General features: G+C 59.4%; 1 protein-coding gene across 3 annotated transcripts in view; it reads right to left on the bottom strand.

Annotated features, from left to right (window-relative positions):
- Window positions 1-8,666: 8,666 nt before the first annotated feature.
- DCHS1 (dachsous cadherin-related 1) overlaps window positions 8,667-26,559 on the bottom strand; it is a 30,113-nt gene continuing 12,220 nt past the window's right edge. For all 3 annotated transcript variants that reach the window (XM_053385295.1, XM_053385294.1, XM_053385296.1), the window contains exons 3-21: window positions 24,833-25,021; window positions 24,077-24,308; window positions 23,716-23,952; window positions 21,828-22,832; window positions 21,522-21,709; window positions 21,238-21,334; window positions 20,938-21,095; window positions 20,012-20,849; window positions 18,525-18,764; window positions 17,447-17,572; window positions 16,843-17,052; window positions 15,424-16,287; window positions 14,767-14,880; window positions 14,094-14,305; window positions 13,787-13,941; window positions 12,730-12,860; window positions 12,137-12,423; window positions 11,526-11,664; window positions 8,667-11,325 (exon numbers count right to left, since the gene is read on the bottom strand). In XM_053385295.1, the coding sequence (XP_053241270.1) occupies window positions 8,759-11,325; window positions 11,526-11,664; window positions 12,137-12,423; window positions 12,730-12,860; window positions 13,787-13,941; window positions 14,094-14,305; window positions 14,767-14,880; window positions 15,424-16,287; window positions 16,843-17,052; window positions 17,447-17,572; window positions 18,525-18,764; window positions 20,012-20,849; window positions 20,938-21,095; window positions 21,238-21,334; window positions 21,522-21,709; window positions 21,828-22,832; window positions 23,716-23,952; window positions 24,077-24,308; window positions 24,833-25,021 (7,989 nt within the window). In that variant the 3' untranslated portion in view covers window positions 8,667-8,758. The remainder of the gene's footprint in view (window positions 11,326-11,525; window positions 11,665-12,136; window positions 12,424-12,729; window positions 12,861-13,786; window positions 13,942-14,093; window positions 14,306-14,766; window positions 14,881-15,423; window positions 16,288-16,842; window positions 17,053-17,446; window positions 17,573-18,524; window positions 18,765-20,011; window positions 20,850-20,937; window positions 21,096-21,237; window positions 21,335-21,521; window positions 21,710-21,827; window positions 22,833-23,715; window positions 23,953-24,076; window positions 24,309-24,832; window positions 25,022-26,559) is intronic.

The raw sequence follows: 26,559 nt of genomic DNA, 5'->3' as shown, positions 1-26,559 counted from the left end.
AGAGCAAGCTTGCATACCAGGAATTCCTGTGGTTTAGATAAGGAGTTCCGTCCTGAGCAGGTTGCTAGGCAACGTCTGCCAGTTACTGAGTGGCCTAAAAAGAGCCTGGGAAATCGAAAGTGTATCTGCGCAGCTGTGCAAGGGTTTTGGAAAAACAACCCAAAAGTTTGCCTGCCTGTAAAAAAGCAGTAAACAGAAGAGAACTTTTGGAGGTTTACTGGCTTGGAAAGTGAAAGCTGGCTTGAGATTGAGTGTAAAGCTGCCCCTTGAGTTCAGCATGGATGCCAAGAAGGGGGGGGGTGCCCCTGAGTGCCGTGGTTCTAGAAGAACACAGCCGGCATGCTGCACTGGAAGTAAAGCACAGGGGGAGGGAGGAACGGAGTTCTAATTCCCCCACCGATGAAGCTACTGGAGAGAAAGCTGTAGCTTTGAATGTTGTCCAGTGTTACAGTTGTGGACAGGCTGGGCATCTTCAGCGGAGCTGTAAGAAGCCACGTCAGCCAAAAGGAGCGAAGGGCCGCTCAGCAAAGCCTGAGGCGTCAGGCAAAGGTCGTACCAAGCCTATGGTGGAACCTGCAAAGGCTTTGATGGCGAAAGGAACCACGCCAGATGTTGGGAACGCGTTTATTATCGACACTGCAGCTACAGTCCATATGTCCCCACACAAAGAACTCTTTTCATCGTTTAAGAAGCAAAGCTTCACTGTGACACAGGCCAATGGTCAGGAGCTAGAAGCGGCCGGCGTGGGGACTGTCTATCTTAAGAGTCTGGACTTGACAATAAACAATGTTTACTTGGTTCCTGAATTGAAGTTCAATCTGCTGAGTGTTTCGCAGATTGCAAAGAAAGGACTGAGACTGTGCTACGATGCTGAGAGCTGCGAGATCTACAAAGATGGAGAGTTATATCTTTCTGCCAAACAGAAGGATGGACTATATATGTTGACTTTTGCACAAAGTGATTACATGGAATGTAATTCGTCTGTGTCTAACCTAGTTTCTCTTGCAGGTGTGAGCAAGAAGAAGACCGGAGTCAACAGAGCATTTCAGCGGGTGTATGCTGATGTGATTGGTCCTCTAGAACCATCTAGAGGCAATGCAAGATATTATCTTGTGTGTGTGGATCATTTCTCTAACTATGTCTGGGTTTATGTGTTGAGAAAGCCACAGGAAGCCTTAGAGAGGTTTCAGGAGTTTTGTGACAAAGTTAAGAGTATGCATGATGCTGACATTGATTGTCTATTCACAGATGAGAAGCAGATTTTTCTTTTACAGGATTTCCAGAGGTTCCTGCAGAAGAAGGGAATAAGACACAAGGTTTCTGTTTCAGCGGAAGCGTGGAACAGGGGTGTCTGTGTACGGGTGAACAGAGAATTGCAAAAGGGGATGGAAGCGCAATTGCTAAGTTCACATCTGCCACATGAGTACTGGGCCGAGTCTCTGATGTCGTACTGTTATACGAAAATGAGAAAGGTTTCGAAAGAGTTGGGAAGTTCTCCTTTTGAGAAACTGTTCCACAGAAAACCTTCTGTTGCCCATTTCAAGGTTTTTGGGTCTCATGTGAGAACAGAAGCTCCAGGTGGAGTAAAGAATGCCAGAGGCATTTTTGTGGGGTATGAAAAGGGTCTCTACAGAGTAATTTTGTCTGAATCTGGTCAGGTGATTCTCACAAAATTTCTAGAGAGTGTTCCTGAACAGGAGAGAGTGATAGTACACACATTTCCCACTGAGGACGATTCAGATGATGATGATTTTACTGATTACAGCGATTACAGCTGTACTGAAAGTGATGACACTGATAGCTCGGAGAGCTCAGTTGTCACAGTCATTGAGAGGAAGTCTCACACAATAGATAGGCCTTCACAACTGAAGGATGAACCACTGTTTACCATTGGAACTAGTTCTCCAAAGAGTCCTGAGACTGGACCAGTGAGCAGAGAGGATCAGCACCTCATACATAGGTCTGAGAGAGTTACAAAGGGTCAACCACCCAAGAGGTACTCAAAAGAGTTTGCTAACTTAGCTGTTGCATGTGTTGCTGTTGTAAACAACCGAGGACAGGTTGGAGCTGTGTCTAAGTCAGAGACAAAGACACAACAGAGAGTTGCTAGCCAAGGTAATGCAGATGCACTCATTCCTTGGAAACCAGACAACCAGAGAGGTACACTGGGGAAACCAGTGGCGGGGAGTTCCAAGGGTGGAACTGAAACAACAGGGGAGTGTTATGTGTATAACAACTGTTTGTTTTCTTCTCTGGATCATGCTTTGCTTGCTGCAACACGCATTGATTCTTTTGGGGGAGGATGTTACGAAAAAGGAGCAATGCAGAAGCAAGCACCAGGTGGCTGGAATGGTAAACAGGATGCGGGTGTTATTGGATTGTCCCGTGGGAAACTGGGACTGTCTGTAAAGTGCTCTGAGAGCCGGATGTTACCTCAGAGCAGCACATGACCCTGTACTGGAAGTACATGGGTGGAGTTTTTTCTCTCTCTGCGTTGGGAATCAGAGTGTGCAGACATGTTTCTCTGTACTGGTGAAAGACAGGAATAAAGACATGTAGATATATTTCTGTCTGTCTCATTCCCCCTCCCTGGGGGAGGAGTGGTGTGTTCTTTTCACGTTTGAAAAGGATCGCCGAAGAGACCTCCTTTGATCTTGCCGGCAGACGCTGGCAGGAGGTCTTAAGGATTCAAGCCGGGCACCTGGAGGGTGGCCAAATTCCTCTGGACTAAGAGCAGAGCTGGAGGCTCTGGCTTTTGCTTGGATCCCGACACAGCGCCTGTGATTTCTAAGGGTCCCTGCGTCGCCGCAGCAGCAAGACCCAGATCCTGCGGAGCCGATTCCCTCCGGAGCTCGGAGGGAATCCGCCATTAGCCGATGGCGCTAACCCGGAAGTCCTTTTTGATGGCCCTCTCTAAAGCATTCGCCGGGTCAGAGCTCGGGCGCCTTTTCTGTCCGGGGGCTGCCTGCGCTGGAAGCGGCAACGTTCGCCCTCGGGATCCTGATGGGGAGAAAGGCTACGAGACACCACCTTCCCCGCCACAGTTGCACCACACGTGGGCAGGGGCTCATTTGGGCACCCGCTAGGGCCACACCGAAGGCCCGCGAGATGGCCAGCTGCGGTTTGAGGGCTATTGCGTGACTAACTTTGCTTTTTAGCACGCATTAGAAGTGTGTGGGGATCAGAAGGGGGTGAGATGAAATGGTGCCCCTGCAGGAGCTGCCACAGTGCTGGCAGGGGCACCTGCCCATCGTTCGCATCCCCACCACATCTCTTGGGAAAGGCAGAGGAGCCCTCGCCTCGTCTGCAGGCCCGGCAGAGAGTGGTCTGCTGCTCTTCCTTCCAAAGCTATCTAGTAAGAAGCATCGCCTCCTGCGGAGTAAACACAGGTCCGTGGGGGAAATCGAGTGCTTTGTGGAAGGGGGACTGGCATTGGTTGGCACTGGCATCCGTTTCAAGGCTGGAGCCCAGATGCAGGTTAGAACCACAGCCTCAAAGGATGAACACTCCCCCCAGGAGCCCTCCTGCTTCACACCAGTCTCTCAAGTTGCGTTGGTGGGAGGGACCTGCACAGGAAGAGCCCGGCAGCTGAGCAAGACCAAAGGCCCGTCTGGTGCAGCTCCCTGTTCTCTGCATGGCCAGCCAGACGTCTCTGGGGAACCTGCAAGGGGGACCTGTGCTGTTCCCAGCAACTGGTGTTCAGGGGCATCCCAACACTGGACTTAGAAGTCGTGTTAGAATGTAGCGTTGTGGGACACAGGTGGCCCTGTGGTCTAAACTACTGAGCCTCTTGGGTTTGCTGATCAGAAGGTCGGCGGTTCAAATCCGCGCAACAGAGTGTGTTCCTGTTGCTCTGTCCCAGCTTCTGCCAACCTAGCAGTTTGAAAGCATACCAGTGAGAGGAGATAAATAGGAACTGCTGCGCCGGGAAGGTCAATGGTGCTCTGGCACTCGTCATGGTCCTCCATGCTCCAGTAGTGGTTTAGTCATGCTGCCCACACGACCCAGAAAGCGCCACACCCCTTAGCTGAATTTGACTGGACTTAACCACCATCCAGGGCTCCTTTACCTTTACCTATCATTCATGGGCTCCTTGCATTCAAGATGGAGGCCAAGGAAAGGGACTGATCGCTGCTCAAGATGCCAGAGATCTGCCAGTCAGACAGTCCTGGGCTGCAAGGGCCAGCAATCTGATCCGGCCAAAAGCAGGGCTCACCCGCACCTCACACCTCAGAACACCCTGCTTGGTCACAGGCTACTGCTAGACACATTGCAGCTCTCTGAGCCCTGAGAAACGGGCTGCCCCCCCCCCAGGTGCACCTGTGTGGTTTGGAGTTTCCGTCACACGCGAAAGAGGCACACCTTCCGCCGGCCTCTGACGCCCGAGGTGCATGTCACCAGGACCCACCTTCTTCCTGTGACTAATTTGTTTTGAAGTGCTTTTAAGGTTGCTTATTAAATTGTCGCAAGCTGTGACCTGATGGTGAAATAAGAACAACTCCTCCACGGACACATCATGCATCCCGGCTGCTTCCTTCCGAAGGAAGTCCTTGGAGGCTTTTGACGTTGATGAAACACAAAAGGATCCTGGCTGCAGGATCAGAGGAACAGCCTGTCCCGTCAAGCATCCTCTTCTCACACCAGGGGAAGCCTGGAGGCAGGACGTGAGCACAGAAGCGAGGCTCTTCCTTCTCCATTTGGAGACGGGGAGGCTGTGGCCCCCCAGAGGCTGAGCATGCTGCTTCCCTGAGCCCTGGAGGAGTCTTGCAGAGAGAAGTGCAGCCTTCCATGTGTCCCATTCTCAACTCACTCTAAATGCTGCAGCTTCTTTGAAAGCAGCTTGATGACATCATTTCCCAGTGGACACGGAGGAAGGAAAGACAAAAGACGTGGTCCCTTTTCCCTACCCCTAGCTGGTTGCTTCCGAGGCAACACATTGTCCCAACTTACACAACAAAGAAGAACCGTAGCAAACTAGGCCAGTTGACTTGAAACCAGTCGCTCGCCTGACCCAGGAGGCTCTCCTCCTCCTGTTCTTGTTCGACTGGTCTTTTGCCTACACAAGTGAGAGCAGGGACGACAGGAGGGGCGAGGAGGCCTCCCGACAGCGCAGGGATCAGAAAGGCGTTTGCCCAAATGTCTTCAGCCCGTGGGCAGACTTGGGTTTTAGCGAATGTACGGCAGAAGAGAGATGCAGGTAAAGGTGACACACACCTGATAGCTAACTCTTTCTTGGCAAGAGAGATCAACAGCAGCTTCCGCGGTGCTCTGGATAAACGTGCTCACACACTTCCAGGCTTCAGGCCGTGGCCCACAGGTCTGGCCCCATGGAGCACTTGCAGCAACAGTGGGGCTGGACCTCAGACGGCCATCCAGCCTCTCTTTAAGAACTTCAACCTTCCTCTCGCGGGAATCGCTTCCACTGCTGAACAGCTCTGACTGTCGGAAAGTTTTTCTGAGTGTTTAGCGGAGCAGCCCGGTTCCTCCGCTCCCTCGGGTGCCCTCCAGCCGCTCGCCCCCGAACTACCGACAAAGGCTCGTGCCCGGGGCAAGCGCTGAGGGGAGCCACCGCCCCAAGCCCCTTCCCAGCCGGCGCGCCTGCCCCGCGGGGCTCCCCTCGCCTCCTGGAGGGCTGCGAGAGGCGGCGCGCTCGGCTGGGTGCGGGGGCTCCAGAGGGGCGCGGAGCTGTCGAGTGGGAAGGGATTCCCCAGGTCATCTAGTCCACCCCCGTCAGGCAAGACTCGCCAATCAAGCGTCCAGGTTCACCCGGAGTTCACGTCTGCGGGCCGCTCTGGCTAATCCTGCCAATTGGCCGCCGCGGGGAGCTGCCTGATTAGGCGCATCTGCTTCGGGGCTTAGGCTAAGCGGATGAAGCCCCCAAAGCTGAGCGCGCGACGGGGCGGGAGCCGGGACCAGGCGCGACCGAGGGTGGCGCGGGTCGGGAAAGCCCCCGCCCGCCCTCCTGTCGGGGCCTCCGGAAGCAGCCCCGACGCCGACCCCCTTCGCCCGCTGCGCCGGCCGGGGCTTTCCTCGCCGCCGCCGCCCCCGACGCCGCCCTGGGCGTCGAGTGGGGCAGCCCGAGCAAACTGCACTTGGGGGGAGAGAGGGGTGCTGGAGGGAACAGCCGTCCCGGAGGAAGAGCGGCTGCTCTCGCCCCTTCGTCGCCTGGGCAGCCACGGAAGCCCCGTCGGGGGCGGTCGGGGGCTACGAGCTGCCACGACTGTGCCTCGACTCTGCAGCTAGAGGCAGCCCCGCTTCTGCCGGCCCGTGGCTGGAAGCACAGGAGGGGCGAAGGCTCTTGGCTCGGATCCTGCTTGCCGGCTTCTCTTGGGGGCGTCTGGTCGGCCGCTGTGAGGACAGGCTGCCCGACGAGATGAGCCCTTGGCCTGATCCTGGACCCGAGAGCTCTTCCGAGGGTTTTCTGGCCCATGAAGCTGCCACCCACAAAAGGGTCCTCCCGCCCCCCCTAAGCGGTTGTCTTGCGGGTGCGGGGCCCCGCCTCACCCCCTCAGCCCCCCCCCCGTCTCACCCCCTCAGCCCCCCCCGTCTCACCCCCTCAGCCCGCCCCCGTCTCACCCCCTCAGCCCGCCCCCGCCTCACCCCCTCAGCCCCCCCCCGCCTCAGCCCCCCGCCCCACCCCCTCAGCCCCCCCGTCTCACCCCCTCAGCCCGCCCCCCGTCTCACCCCCCCGCCCCCCCCCCGCCAAGAAGACGAGTCCTTACAAACACGGTGTGGTTTATTAAGGCATTACTTCAAAAAGTTGGCACTTGGATCTGGTCCCTGCTCAAAAGGAGGGCCGGGGGGGCGGGCGGGGCACCCGGGACTTATCATGCTGCGGGTGCTCAGCAATACAAAAAGATACAAAATTGTGGAAATAGGAAACAGATTACAATAAATAAAGAGAGTCTGCCAGGCTGGGCTGCGGTCAGGGCAGAGAGGATGCCAGAGAGGGAGGCTTCAGGACGGGCCTCATGGGGTTAAATGGGCATGGGAGGGGGAAGGAGGGCCACCATCCCCCCCCGCCCGCTCAGCTGGGGTCCCCTGTGCTTGTCCCTCAGAAAGGCCTGGCCCCAGGGTCTTGTGCATGCAGGCAGCAATTCTGCTGGTAGAGCTTTTCCCGGCCTGGAGAGGAAGTGCCCTTGGCCACCCAGCCCCACCCCCCCGCGCAGGAGCCTTCTGGGAAGCCTGTGGGCAAGGAGCAAACTGGCCCTGCCCCGATCTGGGGTGTCTCTGCCATGCTTCCCAGGCTTCTTCAGCATCCTGCCGAAAGCACCAGTCAACCCTTCCCATCTGCAGCTTCCAAGCCCCTGTGGCCCCTCAAGCTCCTTGTCATGCTGGAGCCAGTTGACCAGCCTGGCAGCTGAACTCTTCCCCTCCTGACATGCTAGCTTTCTATCTGCAGGGCATCTGGCCAGACGCGATCCCTCTTGCCAGCACTGGCATGGAAGGGGGGAGCAGCTGCTTGGCATGCAGAAGATCCTGGGTACAAAACTTGGCCGCCTCTCCAGAGAGGCCTGGGAAGTTCCCCTGCCTAGGCAGCTGCTACCAGCCAGAGCTGGATGGGTTCAGGAGACGGCCCCTTCCTCTGCTTGCCCTTATTCTCAAGTATGTGCCTGTAGGCGGGATGGGGGTGGACAGACAGAGGTGTTTAATTATTGCTACTGTAGTACCATTCACTCCCCTCACTAAAAAAGGAAGCCAAGGGAGGAGCACTTGGTTATTGCAAGTCTGTGCTGAGGGTGGGGAAGTTGTGGGGAGTCTGGGGTCCCCTGCTTCAGTCTCAGACAAAGAGCAACGTGGACAAGAAGGGCATTGGTGCTGTATCACCCCATGGCCCCCACACCCAGTGCCAAGCTGTCAGAGTGCTGCCCTTCCTGGGCAGCACCCAGTGTGAGCGAGCAAAGTGAAGGTGCCCTCTTCCTAGGTTAAGATTTGCTTGTGTGTGTGTGTGTGTTTGGGGGGGGGGAAACCAGCCCCCAAGGCATGCATATGCCAGTGCAAAGCAAGCAGTGGGAGGAGGGCACAGGGTCCCCTGGCACGGAAGGGGAGCTGGTGGCATCATGTGGGACTGTGAAGGGCACAAGTTGCACCTGCCTTGGCCCAGAGAGAGAGAGAGAGAGAGAGAGAGAGAGAGAGAGAGAGAGAGAGAGAGACACGCTTTGGTCAGGCAAAGAGGCCCCTCCATGCTGGCTGCCGCCTTTGCTGCTGTGGGGTGCCTTTGAGTCCCATTGCAATTGGAGCAGCAGCATCTCATGGGTCTGGAGGGGGCAGTGACAGCCCTGAGGCCATGGGGGCTTCAGCCAGACACCCCTTCAGCAGACCCAGCCCAGCCAGCTCCGTGTGCAGGGGGGAGCAGTGCCCCGTGGGGTGGGGTGGGGGTGGAACAATACTGAGAAGGTGGTGTGTGTCTTCCTGTGAGCAGCGCCTGTACATGGGGTGGGGGCAGTGGAAGGACAGCAATGAGATCTGCCACAGGGCAGTGGTCCTTGTGCCACGCATGGAATGCCCCCTGGGAGCGCAGCCCATCTCCTGCCACCGCTTTGGCCAGCCAGTTGCCTGGAGAGGGACGCATTCTGCCCTCACAGCATCCCTTTGCACCGAGGAAGAGGTGAGGACGGTGACGCCGGGGCAGCTTCTGCAACCCACGACTCTCCTGCAGGCAGGTGCAGGAGCCAGCCTGGCAAAGTCCCACAGTCTCGGCTCCAGGAGCGGGAAGGGGGGGCTTGTGCTCAGTCAACACCCTTTGCAGAGTCCCAAGCTAGATGCGGAGCTCGGCCTCCTCAGAGGCCTCCAGGGAATGCTCGGTGCTGATGGCGGACGCCGAGGGCCCCTGGGAGACCCCGAAGGGAGAGACCATGGGGGAGCGCGCAGCCAGTGGGGAGAGCGAGGGGGAGAAGCTGGGGGACATGGCGGCCGAGGAGAGGGAGCCCTCGTGGCTGATGGGGGAGCGTCGCAGAGAGGAGGAGGAGGCGGTGGCCAGGTGGGGGAAGGCCCGCCCCACGGCCGGCTTGGGGGGCACGGACTTGGCGCCCGGGTGCGCCACGGAGGTGATGAGTGGAGGCGGGTCGATGCGGGGCTTGGGCTTGGTGGGGAAGGGCTTGCGCAGGGAACTCTCGTCCTTCAGGCGGGCAATTTCTGTGAAGACGCTGGCCAGGGGCTGGAACTGGGGGCACCAGTTGAGGAGGTAGTCCCAGTTGTAGCTGCCACGAAGCTCCTCATCGCTGGCCACAATGGCCGTCAGGGAGCCGTCCACGCACGGCTTCCCGTCCTCCGGAAAAGAGTAGTCTTTGGGGGCGGAGGAGACGCTGAGCCCACAGCCTGCCCCCAGGTAGGGGCCGCTGCTGCCCCCGTCATCCCGGTAGAGCTGGGGGGGCTGGCCGGGAAGCAGCAGGCCACCAGGCCCCTTCCGGTTCTTGAACCAGTGAGCCGCATCCAGGGTGGCGGGCTCGCAGGAGACGTCCGAGAGGCGGTCCGCGTCCGTCTGGATGCCAGAGTCGGGTCCGCGAGCCACCAGGTGCTCCTGCAGGGAGGAGGTGACGCTGGACATGCGGGGACACTCGTTGATCATGCGGATTTCGTCGTCCTCGGCCGCCTCGGCGGAACCTCGCCCGCTGGAGTGGGAAGGGTCCAGAGACCCACCCCGGGTGTAGGGGCCGGCCGGTTCCGTGCCATAGCCGGGCAGCGCCTCGTGGTAGAGGCAGTCTCCGCCGGGCAGAGTCGGCTCGCTGTGGCCCAGCTTCTGCAAGGAGCCACTCTGCACATGGGCCAGATCCACCTCCTTGGGGCCCCGGCTCTGCCGCGAGCGGACCAGGGCCAGCACAATGGCCACGGTGGCCAGCACCACCACCACGCCCAGAGAGGCGGCTACAGCAACCACCAGCAGCAGGTTGAGGTCAGGCACCAGGCCGAAGGAGGTGTGTGTCACGTCCACGGTGACCTGGGCGGAGGCCGAGCGCGAGGCAGGCAAGGGGCTGTGGGCCTGCACCTCCAGCACCATTTCCCGGGGCTCTTGCTTGGGAGGCCCCCCCGAGGGCGCCTGGCTGTCCACGCGCAGGTAGATGGCGCCACTGGTTTGGTTGATTCCGAAGAAGGGAGACGGCTTGAGCAGCGTGTAGAGCACCACACCGTCAGGGCCCTCGTCCTCGTCCGTGGCCACCACGGACCCAATGCTCTGCCCCCGCTGGGCACCCTCGGGGACCTCGAAGCTGAAGGCTGGGCTGAGGAACACGGGGTCATACTCGTCCTCCCCGGTCACCAGAACACGTACGGTGGCTGTGGCCGATGTGTTGCCAACATCCGTGGCCTGCACCCGCAGCTGGACGGCCTTTGTGCGCTCAAAGTCAAAGGGCTGCAGCGCGTGCAGCTCCCCGGAGCTGCTGTTGATGGCGAAGGCCTCCCCGCCCTCGGATGGCAGGAGGGCATAGTGCAGCTGCCCGAAGGCTCCCACGTCCAGGTCCACGGCCCGCACCGTGGTGACCAGGCTCCCTGGCGGCAGGTTCTCCCGCAGGCTGCAGCTCAGCACCTCCAGGGGGAAGTAGGGGAGGTTGTCATTGACGTCCTTCACCTCCACGGTGATGGACGCTAGGGCAAAGTGGCCGCCTGCTCCGTCCGAGGCCCGCACCACCAGGGTGTGCAGGGCCTGGGCCTCGCAGTCCAGCGCCTTTGCCAGGCGCAGTGCCCCTGTGGACGGGTGCAGCTGGAAGAGGCCGCCGGGGTCCCCAGAGCTGATGCTGTAGCGGACCTGGCCGTGGGCCCCCGAGTCAGGGTCCTGGGCTGCCATGCGCAGCAGCTCTACCCCGGGCACGGTGCCCTCGCTCACGGCCACGTGGTAGGCAGAGCGTCCAAACTCCGGGGGGTTGTCGTTGACGTCCAGCACAGTGAGCAGCACGGGCACCACGGCGCTGTGCTGAGGCACTCCCCGGTCCGACACGGCCACCGTCAGGTTGTAGATGGCCACGGCCTCAAAGTCAAGGGGCTCCACCAGCACCAGGGCACTGGCGCCCCCGGAACGGCCCTCCAGCTGGAAGGCGTGGCCGCTGTTCCCGCTGACAATGGTGTAGTCGAGGGCCGCGTTCTCCCGCGTCACGTCGGCATCTGTGGCTTCCAGGGTCAGCAGGGTGGTGCCCGGGTGCAGGTCCTCCGACACGCAGGCGTTGTAGTGCGGCTTCAGGAACTGAGGCCCGTGGTCGTTCACGTCCAGCACTTGGATCTGCACCGTGGTCCAGGCCGAAAGGCTGGGCGTGCCCCGGTCGCGGGCCTCCACTAGGATGTCCAGTGTGGAGCGCCCCGGATCCAGCACCAGGAGCTGCGTGGTGAACAAGGTCCCTGGCAGGGCAGAGAAAGGGCAGTGAGGAGGAATAGGAGGAGAAAGAGAAGAGGAGGAAGGAGAGAAAGAGGAGGGAGAACATCACAGAGGACAAAGAAGAGGAGAAGGAAGAGCTCAGCCAAAGTCCCGTCCCCCCCAGAACTGCCCCTGCCCCTCCAACGCATCTCACAGGGGCCTCATCCCACGGCTGCCTTCATACCGTTGGTCCGGTGGATGGAGACTAAGTGGCTTGGCCTGGCCAGCTGGTAGGTGACCTCCCCGTTGGCGCCCGAGTCCAGGTCTGTGGCGCTGAGGGTCAGGATGGGGCTGCCGGCTCGGGTGTGTTCTGGCACTACAACCTGGGAGGAGACAGAGGGTTACCTGTCATTCCTGGGCATTTATTTGCCCTCCAAGGTTGTGGGGGAAACCTGTTGGCACGAGCTGCCCCCTGCCCATGGTGCCCCTGTGAGGAGCCAAAGGGGGAGAAGAGCAGAATGAGGGCAATGAGGAGGGGGTCCGGGGGGAGGCGTGGTCTCTCCGGCACATGACTGAGCCATGTTGAGCTGAAGGGGGCAACTCACACCTGGACACTTTTTCATATTTGGCACAAGTGATGCTTAAACTAAAGCAGCAACATAGCAATTTGCATCAAGGTTTGTGATCGAAGGTGCTGTCGCTGCCCTGCCCTCTGAATCCTAGCTCTGGCCCACTTTCCTGCACTTTCCCAGGGCTGCAGAGCTCCCCTGCGCAGATCGTTTTGTGGGTTCTGCCCTGCCTGGCGAAGGACGTGCGGCCCCTGAGGGGAGAAGCCTGAGGGCAAAGGCTGCGCACCTGATACAGGGCCTGGGAGAAGACGGGAGGGTTGTCGTTGACGTCTTCCACCAGCACCGTGACGTTGGCCTCCGTCTCGTGCTGAGAGTCCGAGGCGCGCACCGTCAGTGCATAGCGGCTGCGCTGCTCATAGTCCAGCGGCCCCAGCAGAGTGATGCGGCCCCCGTAGCGCAGGATGCTAAAGGTGCCAGCAGTGCCACTGTCCAACACCAGCATGTAGGAGAGCTGCGGCCCGCAGTCCACGTCGTTGCCCGTCACCATGGTGATCTCGGTGCCCAGGAGGGCGTCTGTGGAGTGGGGGGGAGGGGGTCAGAGCTGGGCCTGCCAGGGGCAAAGGCCATGCAGAGCTGTTTGGGGTTGCCCAGGGGAGCATGGCTTCTCCTCCCCATCTCGATGGAGGGCTCTGTGCCAGCACTAAGAGAAAGAAGCTCTGCATTTGCTCAGAGGTGCTCATGTCTTGCAAGTGTTTCCCAGGTGACACCCTCCGTGCCTGCTTTTGAGGAGAGCCGTGCCGAGAGAGCACCGCTTTCCCACAGCGCCCCTCCCCCCAGCCAACCAAGGGGGGCTTCGTGAGCCCTGTTCCATCTACTCACTCTCAGGCACCCGCACCTCCCAGGGGGCAGGGATGGTGGGGCTGTTGTCGTTCACATCCATCACCAGCACTGTGAGGGTGGCAGAGCCCACCAGAGGAGGGTTCCCTCGGTCTGTTGCGGTCAGCACCAGGCTGTGGGTGGAGGGAAGCAGGAGCGTCTCAGGGACAAGGGGGCGCAGCTGGTGTCTGCCTGGGGAATGGGGGTCAGGGCCAAGGAGAAGCCCGCCTGGTGCCACAGGGTGCCCCTTCCCTTTGGCATCCTGTGGACTGGCAGCCTCCAGGAGGCCCCCCCCAGGCCCCCCTGCTATTCCAGGGAGCGCATGGCGGGGGCAGAAGAGGGAACTGGCCTGGCCCAGTCATAGACCTACCTTTTTGGGGCCTGGAGCTTGAAATGTCACGGGGCCCCTTGGCCACTAGCAACGAGGTCTGGGCGAGCCCCGTTCTCTTCTTCAGTGACGGAACTGACACCTTTACAACATCTGTGCTACTGACTCTCGGACTTTGGTGTTGTTGAAATATATACAACTTAGACTCAAATCAATGCAGCTCAGATTGGGTCTACTAGACGCACAATTTTTAAGCAACTTGGACTAAAGTTGCTTCTGGGTCTCTCTGGGATTCAGGGCCTGAAGCCGAAGCTTCCTTAGTCTCACAGTAGATCTGTCCCTGCCCATCCCCCATCCCCCAATCCCTGCCCTTTCTGTGGGAAACCCAGCCAGGTGGGCAGGCTACAAATATATTATTATTATTATTATTATTATTATTATTATTATTATTATTATTATTATTATTCTGGACTGGCTGCCTCTCCATGATTCAGTTCAGTTCAGTTCTGAGTTGCTTCCTGCGAGGAATCCCAAAGAGATTCACCACACAGTAGAAACACATCTCTCAAAACAATTAAAAGCAATTACACAATTTAAACACCACCTCTCTCCCTCTTCCCAAAATCAGCACAGAGCCTCAGAGAGGATAAATGTCTCCCACGGGCTCCTGGCGAGGCTTGTGGCCAGAGTCGCTCCACGGCTGGAAGCGGGGAGGCCAAAGGGCGGACTCACCGGGTCTGGGCCCAAATCTCCCTGTCCAGAATGGCCGCTGTCGTGATGGTGCCTGTCTGGCTGTTGATGCGATAGAGCCCGTTCATGGGCAGTGTCTGGTTGATGGTGTACGTCACCTGCCCGTTGGGACCCTGGTCCAAGTCATCTGCCACAACCTGCCGTGAGAAGACGGGGAGAGTCCTGCCCCCGCTTGGACCTGGCCCACATGCCCCCCAGCCCCCCAGGACTCCCCCCCCCCCGGTGCTGCTCCTGAGGTTCGCCTGGAGCCCCGCCGAGGAGCCCGCCATCCCAGAGGACCCCTCCCCACCTGGATGACAGGGGAGTCGTAGCCCTGGGCCTCCCAGATGAAGGCCACGTAGTTGGGCAGCCGGAAGCGCGGCCGGTTGTCGTTGACGTCCTGCAGGTTGACGTTCACAGCCATGAAGCCGAAGGAGGAGGCTGACTCTGCCTGCAGCACCAGGCGCAAGCGGGGGCTCAGCTCAAAGTCCAGGCTGCGGGGATTCTGCACCGACACCAGGCCTGCAGGGGAGAAGGGGGGAGATCGGCCGCCTGCGCCACACCCTCTCCATGCAGGGAGGGTCCCCGGGGAAGCCGTGCGGTGGGGGCCACCCTCTCCCTTGAAGGCAACTTGGGGCTGCTTTGGTTGGCATGTGGGGCCCTCCTTTGCCCTGGAGGCCTGTACTCTGAGTCCGGCAAGGGCCGTGAGAAAAGCCGGACCCAGATGGCCAGATCCAGGGGGAGAGAGGCCATCACTCATGGAAGTGGCACCCTGGAGCAGGACCACATCCAAGCCCCTGGTGGAGGAGAAGGGGAGCAGGAGGGAGGGAGGGAGGCGGCCCCCACAAAGCCTGCGGCTCTCGCCTCCTCCAGGACAAAGCAGGCTTCCAAGGGGGCCTTTTGACCCAGAGATGAAGCCGCCCAAGGCCTCTCCTCGCGCCCCAGGGGCCTGTCTGGCCTTGCCCTCGAGGGCCCCTCCGTACCTGAGCTGGGCTGGATGCGGAAAGCACCCTTCTCATTGCCACTGACGATGCTGTAGGTGATGCGGCCTGAGGAGCCGGCTGTGTGGGCGGCTGGGGTGCTCAGCACGGTGGTGCCTGGAGGGGGAGGCAGCCGGGGGGGGGCAGGCCTTTAGAAAAAGAACATCCACTTCCAGAAGGAAACCTGCTTTGCTGTTAGTGGAAGATTCAGGACAGATCCCAGCAAGCACTTCTTCATGCAGCACAGAGCTAAACCACGGAACTCCCTCCCACAAGAGGCAGGGGTGGCCACCAACTCGGACGGCCATGAAAGAGGTTTAGGCAAATCCATGGAGGGGGAGGGGGGCTCCCGAGGCCCACTAGCCAGGATGCCTGTGCCCAGCTCTTGTGCTCTGGTCCTGCTTGTGGGTTTCCTAAATAGTTATTAATATTAATATTCAACCCTTTATCAAAAGATCCCCGGGTGGTGTGCAACATTAAAGACACATTTTATGGGCAACAGGATGCCAGACTCTGAGGCTTCTTATGCTCCCTTCTTAAAATCCTCTGGGACACACACGCAGTGGCCTTGGTGCTCCCACTTACGGGCTGGGGACAGACAAGGCAGCCCCCTCCCCTTCTGCTCCAGACTAGCCAGCCAGAGCCACCCCCTGCCCATACCTGTCGCGGCGTTCTCTGGCAGCGTCACGTCGCTGGTGCTGCGGGGGAAGCGGACCCCCCGGAAGCCCTCGTCTTGCAGGTGGATGACCACCACTCCGATGGAGGAGAGCGGGGGCTCCCCCAGGTCGCTGGCCAGGACGAAGACGGTGCGCTGGCGCTGGGTGAGGGTGCCCAGGGGCTGCAGCAGCTGGATGGCGCCTGTGTAGGTGTTGATGGCAAAGGCGGGGCTGGGGGCGGCCAGGCGGTAGAGGAGGGAGGCGTTGGCGCCCGCGTCGTGGTCCTCAGCCCGCAGCGTGGCCACCACCCGCTTGGCGGGCGTGTTGCGGGGCAGCGTGACAGAAAGTGGGCTGAGTGGAAAGGCGGGGATGTGGTCGTTGACGTCCTGGACGCTGACCGTGACCTGCACGGAAGCACTGCGGGGGCTCAGTGGGGACGAGTCCACGGCCACGGCCACAAAGCGGTAGGAGTCTCGCTGCTCCCGGTCCAGCGGCTGCGTGGTGGTGAGGCGGCCTGTCTGAGGCTCCACCTGGAAGGTGCCCAGCGACTCGTTGGCCAGGAAGTAGGAGACGCGTCCATTGGGCCCCTCGTCCGGGTCCTGGGCCTCCAGCTGCAGCACCAGCGCCCCCACGGGCAAGTCCTCTGGCACCTCGGCCACGTAGCTTTCCTGGGCAAAGCGAGGGGCGTTGTCGTTCAGATCCAGCACTTGCACGTGGAGCGCCAGGCTGGCGCAGCGTGGGGGGGAGCCGTGGTCACAGGCCTGGACGGTCAGGGCGTAGCTGGCCACACGCTCCCGGTCCAGGCCTCGTGCTGTGGACAGCTGGCCGGAGACGGGGTTCAAGGCAAAGTCTTCCTCAGAGTCTCCAGCTGAAGGGAGGAGCAGGAGGAGGGTGAAGCTTTCCTGGACTGGCACATGACTGCCCAAACTACCCCTCATGCTGGTTTCTCAGCTGCCCAGAAGATTGCCTTACCCACTTCATGGAACTGACAGTACAGGCATCCCATAATCCCCTTTCTTAGTCTGGAACTCCTTGCCTACTGGTATCCAACAGGCAGCTTCCCTATATTCCTTCTGACATTTTATCTGCCTTAGTGTTTTAACTTTTTGTAGGCTTTAAAGCATCGCTGCAAATTTTTCTTGATTTTCTTCTTTCATCTTTTTGTAAACTACTTTGAGGTTGTTTTCCCACAATTGAACAATGTATAAATTTTAATGTAATGAATAAATAAATAAATAAAATCTCCAAGGCTTAATACGGCTCCAAAGTGGGAAATGGAGGCTGCATGGACCCACTCTGAAATGAAGGGGGACCAGGAGAAGGAGCCCCTGGTGGGGTGGGAGACCCTCCCTTCTGCCCTCCCCGGCCTCTGGCTCTGCATCACCCCAAGCAGGGAGTCTCCCTCCCTCCCTCCCTCCCTCACCTGCCAGGCGGTAGGTGAGGCGCCCGTTCTCCCCTGCATCGTGATCCGTGGCCCGCACGGTGGTCAGCTCCACCTGGCTCTGGTTCTCTGGGACCTCCAGGGAAGAGGCCTCCGCCTGGAAGGTGGGCGCGTGGTCGTTGTCATCTGCCACCAGGATGCGAACCGTGGCCTTGGCCTGGCGAGGGGGCTGCCCCTTGTCCCGCGCGTACACTGTGGGGAGGGGGAGCAGGCTGTGAGCCATAGAGACAGCAGGGGGACGTCTCCTGGGGGGGGGGGCCACAGAGGCAGCGAAAACAAGCAGAGCAGACGAAAGGACAAATTCCATACAGTGCCAATTGATGTCAGTTTGTAGTGGGATACAAATTTAATAAGCACTTTAAAAAACTGACTCAGATTTCAAAACACTTGAAAGGAACCTGAGCAGGTCCCACTACAGGAGTATCCAGAAATGCCCCTTTGCCCAAATGCTGCATGCGGGGCTGGCCTGTCCTTGTGCGCTCTCTGAGGCTGAAGGTGCCTGAGTCTGTCTTGGAAATAGAAGGAGCCGCTGGCCTGTGGGCCTCAGAAGAGCCCCCCCCCCCGAGGACCCCCTCCCCCACCTTACCTGTCAGCAAGTGCTCTGCATGCTCCTCATGGTCTAGGGAGCGCCGGGTGCTGATCAGACCCGTGTGGGGGTCGATGGAGAATTCGTCCCCAGAGATGCCGCCGTAGGACACCTGCCCATTGGATCCTGGCGAGATACGCAAGGGAGGCTGAGCATGGGCCCTACTCTTCCCCCACATCGTCGTCCTCACAAGCGCAGCCCCACAGGCGCAAAGGCCCCTCTTCCACACCCTCCCAACCACACTCGGCTGACCCCCCTCACAGCCCCACTGCTCCCCCCCCAGGCAAAGCCAGAGTGTTAGCAGGGCAGGGACTGGGGGGCCAGCTGTGGCAGCTGCCAGAAGTTGGCATGTTTAAACTGGGCTTCAGAAGCCTTTCAAGACCAGCCTGACATAGAACCACAGACGCCACTTTCGTACCAAGGAGCACACAATGTCTCTGCCGCATGGGAGCTGCTGCTGCTCTGAAGCTGGGGAGTGGGCAGGGCTGAAGCAAGAGGCAGCCAAAAGCAGGCGCCAGCTAGGCCAGGGGCACCTGCGCTTGCACAGAGTGGTGGCCAACCCAACACCAAATGCTGCTCTTGCCACCCGCTGGCCATTCTGGCCATTTGGTCGGGTTGATCTGCTGGGCTGAAGCCATCTTGGCTAGGCCTGCCTCCTCTGTGGTCTCTCTTGCACTTGCACCCTCCTTTTGCTCCAAGGATTATCACCATTTAATTCTAGCCACCCTCTTGTGAGGGAGGTTAGGCTGAGATGTCCTGACCAGCTGGCCAACAGTCTCCATGAGCCAAGTCCAACCTTTCCTCCCCTGGCCCACCCCGGTGCCCTCAGCCCAGGCTGGCAGAGGTTCTCCACCCACTGATGCCAGGAGTTCAGAGGTCTCCAGTTTCAAAGACCGCGGGTGGCCTTTGGCACAATATGCACAGTGCCGGGCCCAAGGAGGACACAGTGAGCCCCCCTGGAAAGGGGGCTTGTGCTCTCTGGGTGACCCCATTCTCTGGCCAGACACTCCTCCCCATCCCTTCCACTTCTGGGTGGATGACCCTGCAAATGACCACAGGCAGAGGGTCAGGCTCTTACCCAGGTCGGGGTCGGTGGCGTGCAGCTGCAGCACGGGGACACCAGGGGGCAGGTTTTCTGCCACACTGGCTTCGTAGCTGTTTCTCTCAAAGGCAGGCGCCTGGTCGTTCACATCCAGCACATGCACAAGCAGGAGCTGCGTGGCAGAGTGCCGTGGCAACCCGTGGTCCGTGGCTACCACTGTCAAGTTATGCTGGGACACTTCCTCCCGGTCCAGCGTCCTCACGATGGATAGCGCGCCTGGGAGGAGAGCAGGAGGCCAACATGTGAGATGGAGATGGGGCATGAAGGCATTTTGCATCAAGACGTGCAAAAGGGGGTTGCAGGGATCTCATGGTTCTGGGAATCAACTCAGAACTCATTGTCATGGGCTGGAGCAAGACTCTGCCCTCAGATTTCTGGCCAGTGTTACTCCAGTTGGAAATTTATTTCTCCACCTGCAAGGAGTGCAAGGAGGAGTTTCATCTTTTTATGTAAAAAAGTGTTCTTCTGCAAAAGTCCAATTCAGAGAAGGAAGAGAATAAAGCAGCTGTTATCCAGAAAGCCTTGTCAACAATCACTGAAAAGGTAAACCTCAAGAGGATGTCAGTAGCATTTTAGAACAACCAAAAGATGTAATTTCCCCCTCTGTTTTCTGCCAGAACCCTCATAAGGAGCTGTTGCCCCAAAGGGTTAGCCGCCCCCCCAGCCAAGCACAAGGTGCAGAGTCTCAGACTTCTGCTCCTGGGGAGGTATTACAACACAGGACTTCAGAAGGGCTCTCACCACCCACCCATCTCACACTAGAGCAGGGGACAGCAACCCTTTTCAGCCGTGGGCCGCTCCACCGTCCCTCAGACCATGTGGGGGGCCGGACTATATTTGGTGGGGGGGATGAACGAATTCCTATGCCCCAGATAACCCAGAGATGCATTTTAAATACAAAGCACACATTCTACTCATGTAAAAACAGGCGGATTCCCAGAAGGTCCGCAGAGTGGATTGAGAAGGTGACTGGGACGCATCTGGCCCCCAGGCCTTAGCTTGCCTACCCCTGCACTAGAGGGTCTTAGAGCTCAAGTTTGGGGTGATTTGTTTTATCTTTCTTTCCCAGACTTGTGCTTTTGCTCCTGGTGACATACCAGGTCCTTTGTACATGCCTGGGGCGGGGGCACTGTGCACAGGCCACATCTCGGAAAGACAGACAGACCATTTATTGGTGGCATATTGCAAGACGGCCCCACAGGACAGGGAGGAGGGACTGCTGCCGCCACCAGCCAATCAGCAGAGCGCACAGCCCAAATAGCAGGGTGTGCAAAAGGGGGAGAACAGAGGCTCGCCTCACCTGCAGAAAAATCTCGTGGGGGGAGGACTGCTCGTATAACTGAAGGACATCCCTTACATCCTGATGCAGTGCTCTTTCCCAGCTCCTGGGAATGCGTGGTGGGATCCTGCATACACAGACTACAAATCCCTGCATGGCGGCCTGGTACCTCCCTCTGCCTCACCTGTGTTGGGGTTGAGGTGGAATCGCCCGTCCAGGTTCCCTGCGCGCAGCGCATAGCTGACCCTCCCGTTCTCACCCAGGTCCCGATCCCTGGCCACCACCTGGAGCACCAGGAAGCCCGTGGGCTGGTCCTCAGGGATGTCAATTCTCGAGGGGGAGCAGAACGCGGGCCCGTTGTCGTTCTCGTCCGTGACAAAGATGTGGGCAGTGACGGCCGCCGAGTGGCGCTGGCTGGCGTTGAGCGCCTGGTCCGTGGCCTGGACCACCAGCAGGTAGGCCGACTGAGTCTCGCGGTCCAGCGCCCCCTGCAGGCTCAGCTCCCCGCTCCGCGCATCCAGCTGGAAGGGGGCCGAGGGGGCCTCCTGGCGCAAGAGGCTGTAGCGCAGTTGGCTGTTGGGCCCCGGGCCGTCCCCGTCCAGCGCCTGGAAGGTGAAGAGGGACGTGCCAGGGGTGGCCCCCTCAGACACCACCACAGTGAGGGGGTCCTGGGGCCACGTGGGAACGTGGTCATTGCTGTCCTGCACGTGGATCTCCACCAAGACCAGGCGCTGGCTGGGGTAGCCCTGAAGGACGTCTTCCATGCTGACTTGCAGGCTGTGCTTCATCCCGGCTTCGTAGTCCAGCTCCTGGGCCACGTAGATGTCCCCCGTGCCTGGGTCCACCACAAAGAGGCCGTCCCCGCTGCTGCCCCCCACCAGCATGTAGGTCACTTGCCCGGGTGCAGGCGGCTCTGGGGGGGCCACACAGCCAATGAGAGAGCCCGGCTGCAGGCCCTCCGTGGGGTGAAAGGTCAGCACCGTAGTGTCGGGACGGGGCAGCAGGCGGGCTGTGGACACCACCTGCAGAGGGAGGGGAGAGGTTAGGAAGGGGCCTGGGGGTATTTGGGGCAGGCCCAGCCCCACACCCGAGGCAAAAGAGGGCTCCTACTTGGATGCGCACGGCTGCTGTTGTGCTCTGGGGGGCAGCACCTCGGTCGCTTGCTGTCACCGTGAAAGCGTACTCGCCCCGGTCTGCTTGGCGCAGCCGCGTGGCTGTCCGCAGTTCCCCGGTGGCCACGTGCAGGGAGAAGCGCTCTGCCCAGGCGCCTGCAGGGAGACAGAGAGAGAAGCGCTGGGGGGGGGCAGCCAAGGGGAGGCCCAGGAAACCCTCCGGGAGAAGGAGTGGAGGCCTGAAACCTCTGGGCAGAGTGGGGCCTCCCAGGAGCCCAGCCCAGGGGGACCTGTTTACCTGACAGCGAGTAGAAGACAGTGCCGTTCTCTGCCTCGTCCGGGTCTTTGGCCCTCAGCGAAGCCACCAGCAGCCCAGCCGGCTTCTCCTCCAGAACCTGAGAGGGTACAGCAGAGGGGTGGGGGGAGATGGAGTTGGCAGACATTGCCTGGACACGCAGAGGGCGATGCCACCTCCCTGCTCCATGATCCTACCCCTCGGGCCCTGGCCTTCCTGCTGCCCTTTCTGAGGAACTGCCAGTGCCCCCAAGAGGTCCTTCCTTGCCCCCTGGATCCCTCGCCCACCTGGAGGAGGAGTTCACGGCCCTCGGCCACGTGCAGGAAGGTGGGCGCATTGTCGTTCTCATCCAGGACAGTGACGTAGACGGTGCCCGTGGTGCTGCGGGGTGGCGTCCCCCCGTCCTGAACCACGACCTGGAGCTGGTAGCTGGCCTGCTGCTCCCGGTCCAAGCTCCTCCGAAGGCTCAGCTCCCCTGGAGGATGAGGAGAAGAGGCGCTCAGTGCAGGTGAGACACCCAGCTGCTCCCTCCCCGGCTCCCCCGCGGGAGCCCCTGCTGAGAAGAGCCTCCCACTCCCGCTCTGCTCCCTCACCAGTCTGGGTGTGGACCAGGAAGTTCCCCTCGGGCGGCACCAGGCGGTAGGCCAGGCGGCTGTTCTGTCCCGCGTCCCGGTCGCTGGCCGTCACCCGGCCCACGCTGCTGCCGGCCGGCCTGTTCTCAGCCACAGTGAAGAAGTAGCGCTCCTCGCTCAGGCGGGGGCTGTTGTCATTCTCATCTGTGACAGTGATGCGCACGGTGCTGGTGCCCGTTTGGCGACCCTCGCCCTCCCCGGCCACCGCCAGCACCGTCAGCACGTACAGCTCCTGCACCTCCCGGTCGAGGGAGCTGCGCACGTACAGCCAGCCAGTGTCTGGAGCGATGCCAAAGCTGGACGCATCCCCCTCGGCCCGCAGGTGGTAGGCCAAGGGGGCGCTGGGCTCCTGGGCCAGGGCTCGAACCTGCAGGAAGCGGGTGCTCACAGGCACGCCCTCGCGCACCTCCACGCGGTAGGTGAGTGTGTCAAAGATGGGGCCGTGCTCATCGGCCGCCTGCAGGTGAACCAAGAGGGTGAAGGTGGCACTGAGCCGGGGGACCCCGCCGTCCTGCGCCAGGATGACCAGTCTGTAGGGGGCGCTGGTCTCCCGCTGCAGGGCCCCCGCGAGGCGCACCTTCCCGGAGAAGTGCTCCACGGTGAAGGCGCTGGCCCCTCCTGAGGCCAGTTCAAAGCGCACCTGCCCGTTCGCTCCGCTGTCACCGTCTTCCGCCTGCACTGTGTAGACCACCGTGCCCAGGGCAGCCCCCTCAGGTAGCAGCACTGAGTCAGAGGGGGCCGGGAAGGCGGGCGCATTGTCGTTCACGTCTGTGATGCTGATCTGCACCCGAGCGCTGCTGTAGGCGGGAGGGGAGCCGCTGCGGGCTTGGACCTCGAGGAGGAGGTGAGGCTGGGCCTCGTGGTCCAGGGGCAGGCTGGTGTGCAGCTCCCCTGATTCTGGGTCCACCGAGAAGTACCCGTGGGGGTCCCCCGAGGAGATGGAGTAGAACACACTGTCCAAGTGGCCTGGAGGCAAGAACAGAGGGGGGGAGTGGAGACCTGCTCGAGTGGGAAACAGCCCCCCTGGCCCCCCAAATAGAGACGTACTTGGGACACAAAAACTCTTCTATTGAGCTCCTGCCACTCTCTGCATTTATTGTAGGGGTGTGGGACCTGTTTGGATCGATGGTGCAGATCCTGATCAGCAATAGCCTTGCAAGCCAAATCTGACAGGTAGACAGCATGTGGTGTCACTTGACTGACAGTTGGGTAGCCCCTCCCACCTCTGAAAGCCTAATGCACAGGGTTGCTAAGCGCCTGACAGCCAGCTGCCTGACTGTTAAGAACTTGGGGACCTGCAACAGCTTTGGCCCAAATGGCTTAGGATAGCCCTGCTCTCCCCCATGAGCTTCATACTTGAATGGGGGGGTGGGGGGGAGATGCATCTGAAAGCCCTTTGCAAAAGCACTCATTGAAGCATCAGCACCCTCCTCTTAATATGGTTTAAGAGACATTTAAAGCCCTTTGCAAAATCACTCTTTGAAGCAGCCTCCCCCATAATTTAAACATCACTCAAGCACTGGACTCTCCTAAAGCACCTCACAAAAGTGTCCTTTCAGGAAGTGCTTTGTGGGAGGCTGCTTCAAAGAGCGTTTTTTGCCAGGCGCTTTAAGACAGACCCTGTGCACCCATCTGAGTGGCTAAAACGCAGCGCAGGGACCATCTTCAGGGGCTTTCCAAAAGGCTTCTTTGAAACAGCTCTGCACTTCTCTTTTAAGAGAGCAGGCAGCGAGAAGTCTCACCCATCCGCTGATGTTGCCTGTGCTGCCAGCTGGGCATGGTTATGGGGCCAAAATGGGACCCCGATGGGCAGAGACCGGCTCAAAGGCCAGAGGCTCCCTGTGCCTACCTGCGGGGTTGTGGGCATAGACGACCCCAACGCTGCTGCCCGGCCGGGTGTCTTCTGGGACCGTGAAGTAGTACTGGGTGCGCTCAAAGCTGGGCGGGGAGATGGTGCCGGCCACAATGCTGATGTTGACCTGAGCTCTGGGCTGGGCTGCCAGACCCCCTCCGTCCCGGGCCGCCACCTCCAGCTGCACCAGCGTGTTGGCTTTGCCCACCAGACTCCTCAGCAAGGAGATGGCACCTGCGAAGGAAGAGGGAGAGCTGGTTGTGGGGGAGGCCAGGGGTGGGGAGGGAGGAAGCAGCCCCCCTGGGGTGAAGCCCCTGGAGGCTGGCGCCGCCCTGCCGGCCCCGCCTCGCCTCCTCACCCGTGTCTGGGTTGATGGCAAAGAGGGAGGGCGTGTTGCCTGCGGCAATGTGGTAGGTCACCCGCCCATGGGGCCCCTCGTCCTTGTCGTGGGCCGTGACACGCAGCACTGCTGAGCCAGGGTGGCTTTGGGTGCTGATGCTGGTGGCATACTCCAGAGGGTAGAAGGTGGGGGCGTTGTCATTGACGTCCTCCAGGAAAACCTTGACGTAGGCCATGGAGCTCAGCCCACCCTGGGAAGGGAGGAAGGAGAGAGAGAGAGAGAGATGCTGCTGGGAATCCACAACCTGGAGCCTGGATCACACCTTTGTTTAATTTAGGGATGCTTCAGTTGTGATTCCTGTACGGCAAGAGGTTGGACGAGATGGTCCTTGGGGTCCCTTGCAACAAGACCGTTCTATAATTCTATGACTTCACTCTGCCGCACCTCAAATGGCCCCTGCCTGTGGGTGGGGCAGAAGCCACAAGCCCCCAATGAGGGTGGCACAGACTGGGGTAGCAGCCAGGGCTCCAGTTCCACACTGGTGTTTCGGAAGGGGAGATGTGGCTGGCCCCAGTGACCACAGCCTTCTTTAGGGTGAGGCCAAAGTGGCTGCTGCAAACCTTCCTGCCCACCCCCACCCCAACACCCACAGAGGCTGACACAGTCCAGCCAGAAGGGTCTCCAACCGCCCCCTACCCCACTTGTGGCCACCCTTTGCCACCATGGGCTGAAGCTGTTCTGCCACAACAGGGCGAGCCCCTGCGGCCTCCTCACCCCATCCACCGCCGTGACGGTGAAGTCATAGGCGGAGGTGCCCTCGTCGCGGTCCAGGTCTTGCGTGGTGCAGAGCTGGCCGGTCTCTTCCCCGAGGCGAAAGGCAGAGGGGGCTGAGCTGGTGAGGCCGGTGCCCAGGGAGTAGGAGAGGGAGCCCAGAGAGCCACTGTCGGCATCCGTGGCTGTGACCTGCAGGAGGCAAGGAAGAAGCATGGCATTTGCATGTGTCAGGCGGCAGGAGCAGGACCAAAGTGCAACATCCCTCCCCAATGACACATGTGCATGCACACATCTGGAAGGTGGGGAAGGCTGCTTTCATGTGTGCTGTGCCACCCCTACTGAGGTGGTGGGATGGATTCCCATATGTCTCCGCAACACAATTCCCTGAGGGCGATTTGACGGACTGAACCCACAAAGTGCTCTCCAGGGCAGGAGAAGTGAGATGCACAAATCTAGGATGGGGGATCCCTGGCTTAGCTGCAGTCTGGGGGGGGGGGTCTTAGTGAACCGCAAGCTGAATATGAGTCAGCAGTGTGATGCAGCAGCAAAAAGATTCCATCAATGGTGTTTCCGAAAAATTTGACACATCACTTTGGAAGATAGGCGAACTAATGCCAGTGTACTGGAAGAAGCAAAGATCACCAGTGTGGAAGCAATGATTCTTCAACATCAACTTTGTTGGACTGGCCATGTTGTGCGGATGCCTGATTACTGTCTTTCAAAGCAATTACTCTATTCTGAACTTCAAAATGGAAAGCGTAATGCTGGTGGTCAACAAAAGAGGTTTAAAGACTGTCTCAAGGCAAATCTAAAAAAATGTAGCATAAACACTGACAACTGGGAAACACTGGCCTGCGAGCGCTCCAGTTGGAGAACAGCCTTGACCAAAGGTGTCCTGGGCTTTGAACTCAGGCCGAAAAGGGAAAATGTGCTAAGAGGAAGGCACGCTTGGCAAACCCTCACTGTGATCAACTCCCGCCCAGAACTATGGAAGGACGTGTGGATCCAGAATTGGCCTCCACAGTCACTTACGGACTCACTGTTAAAACTGTGTTCATGGAAGACAATCTTACTCAGCTGCGAGGGATAGCCAAAGAAGAAGAAGGCGGAAGCAGCAGCAGCAGCAGCAAAAAAAGCTCATGCAATTGTAGGCTTCCTCATCAAACATCAAGTGTCGCCATCAAGGAATGTCAGGGCCAGTCCTCTCAGGAGGCAAAATGAGGTGACTGCCGCAGGATCTACAGGAGCAACAGATCCCATTGCAGATCTTTATTCCCTGCTTAGCTCTTCCCTGTAGCTCTTCACCTTTCTTCTCTGGTAGTGGGGGCATGTTGTAGTTTTCCTCAGGTGCCTAAATGTACAGTATTGTGTTGGCCCTGAGGGACGTCATAGTAACCCTGGAGTCCTGCGTCCAGTTCTGGGTACCCCAGTTTAAGAAGGATGTTGACAAGCTGGAAGTATGCTGAGGTTGGTGACCAAAGCTGATCATAGAATCATAATTGGAAGAGACCACAAGGGCCATCGAGTCCAACCCCCTGCCAAGCAGGAAACACCATCAGAGCACTCCTGACATATGGTTGTCAAGCCTCTGCTTAAAGACCTCCAAAGAAGGAGACTCCACCACACTCCTTGGCAGCAAATTCCACTGTCGAACAGCTCTTACTGTCAGGAAGTTCTTCCTAATGTTTAGGTGGAATCTTCTTTCTTGTAGTTTGGATCCATTGCTC

Source organism: Podarcis raffonei, chromosome 4 (assembly GCF_027172205.1).
Source record: "Podarcis raffonei isolate rPodRaf1 chromosome 4, rPodRaf1.pri, whole genome shotgun sequence".
Lineage (NCBI taxonomy): Eukaryota > Metazoa > Chordata > Lepidosauria > Squamata > Lacertidae > Podarcis > Podarcis raffonei.
Note: the sequence above shows the minus strand (reverse complement) of the source record. Positions and strands in the feature narration are given on the sequence as shown.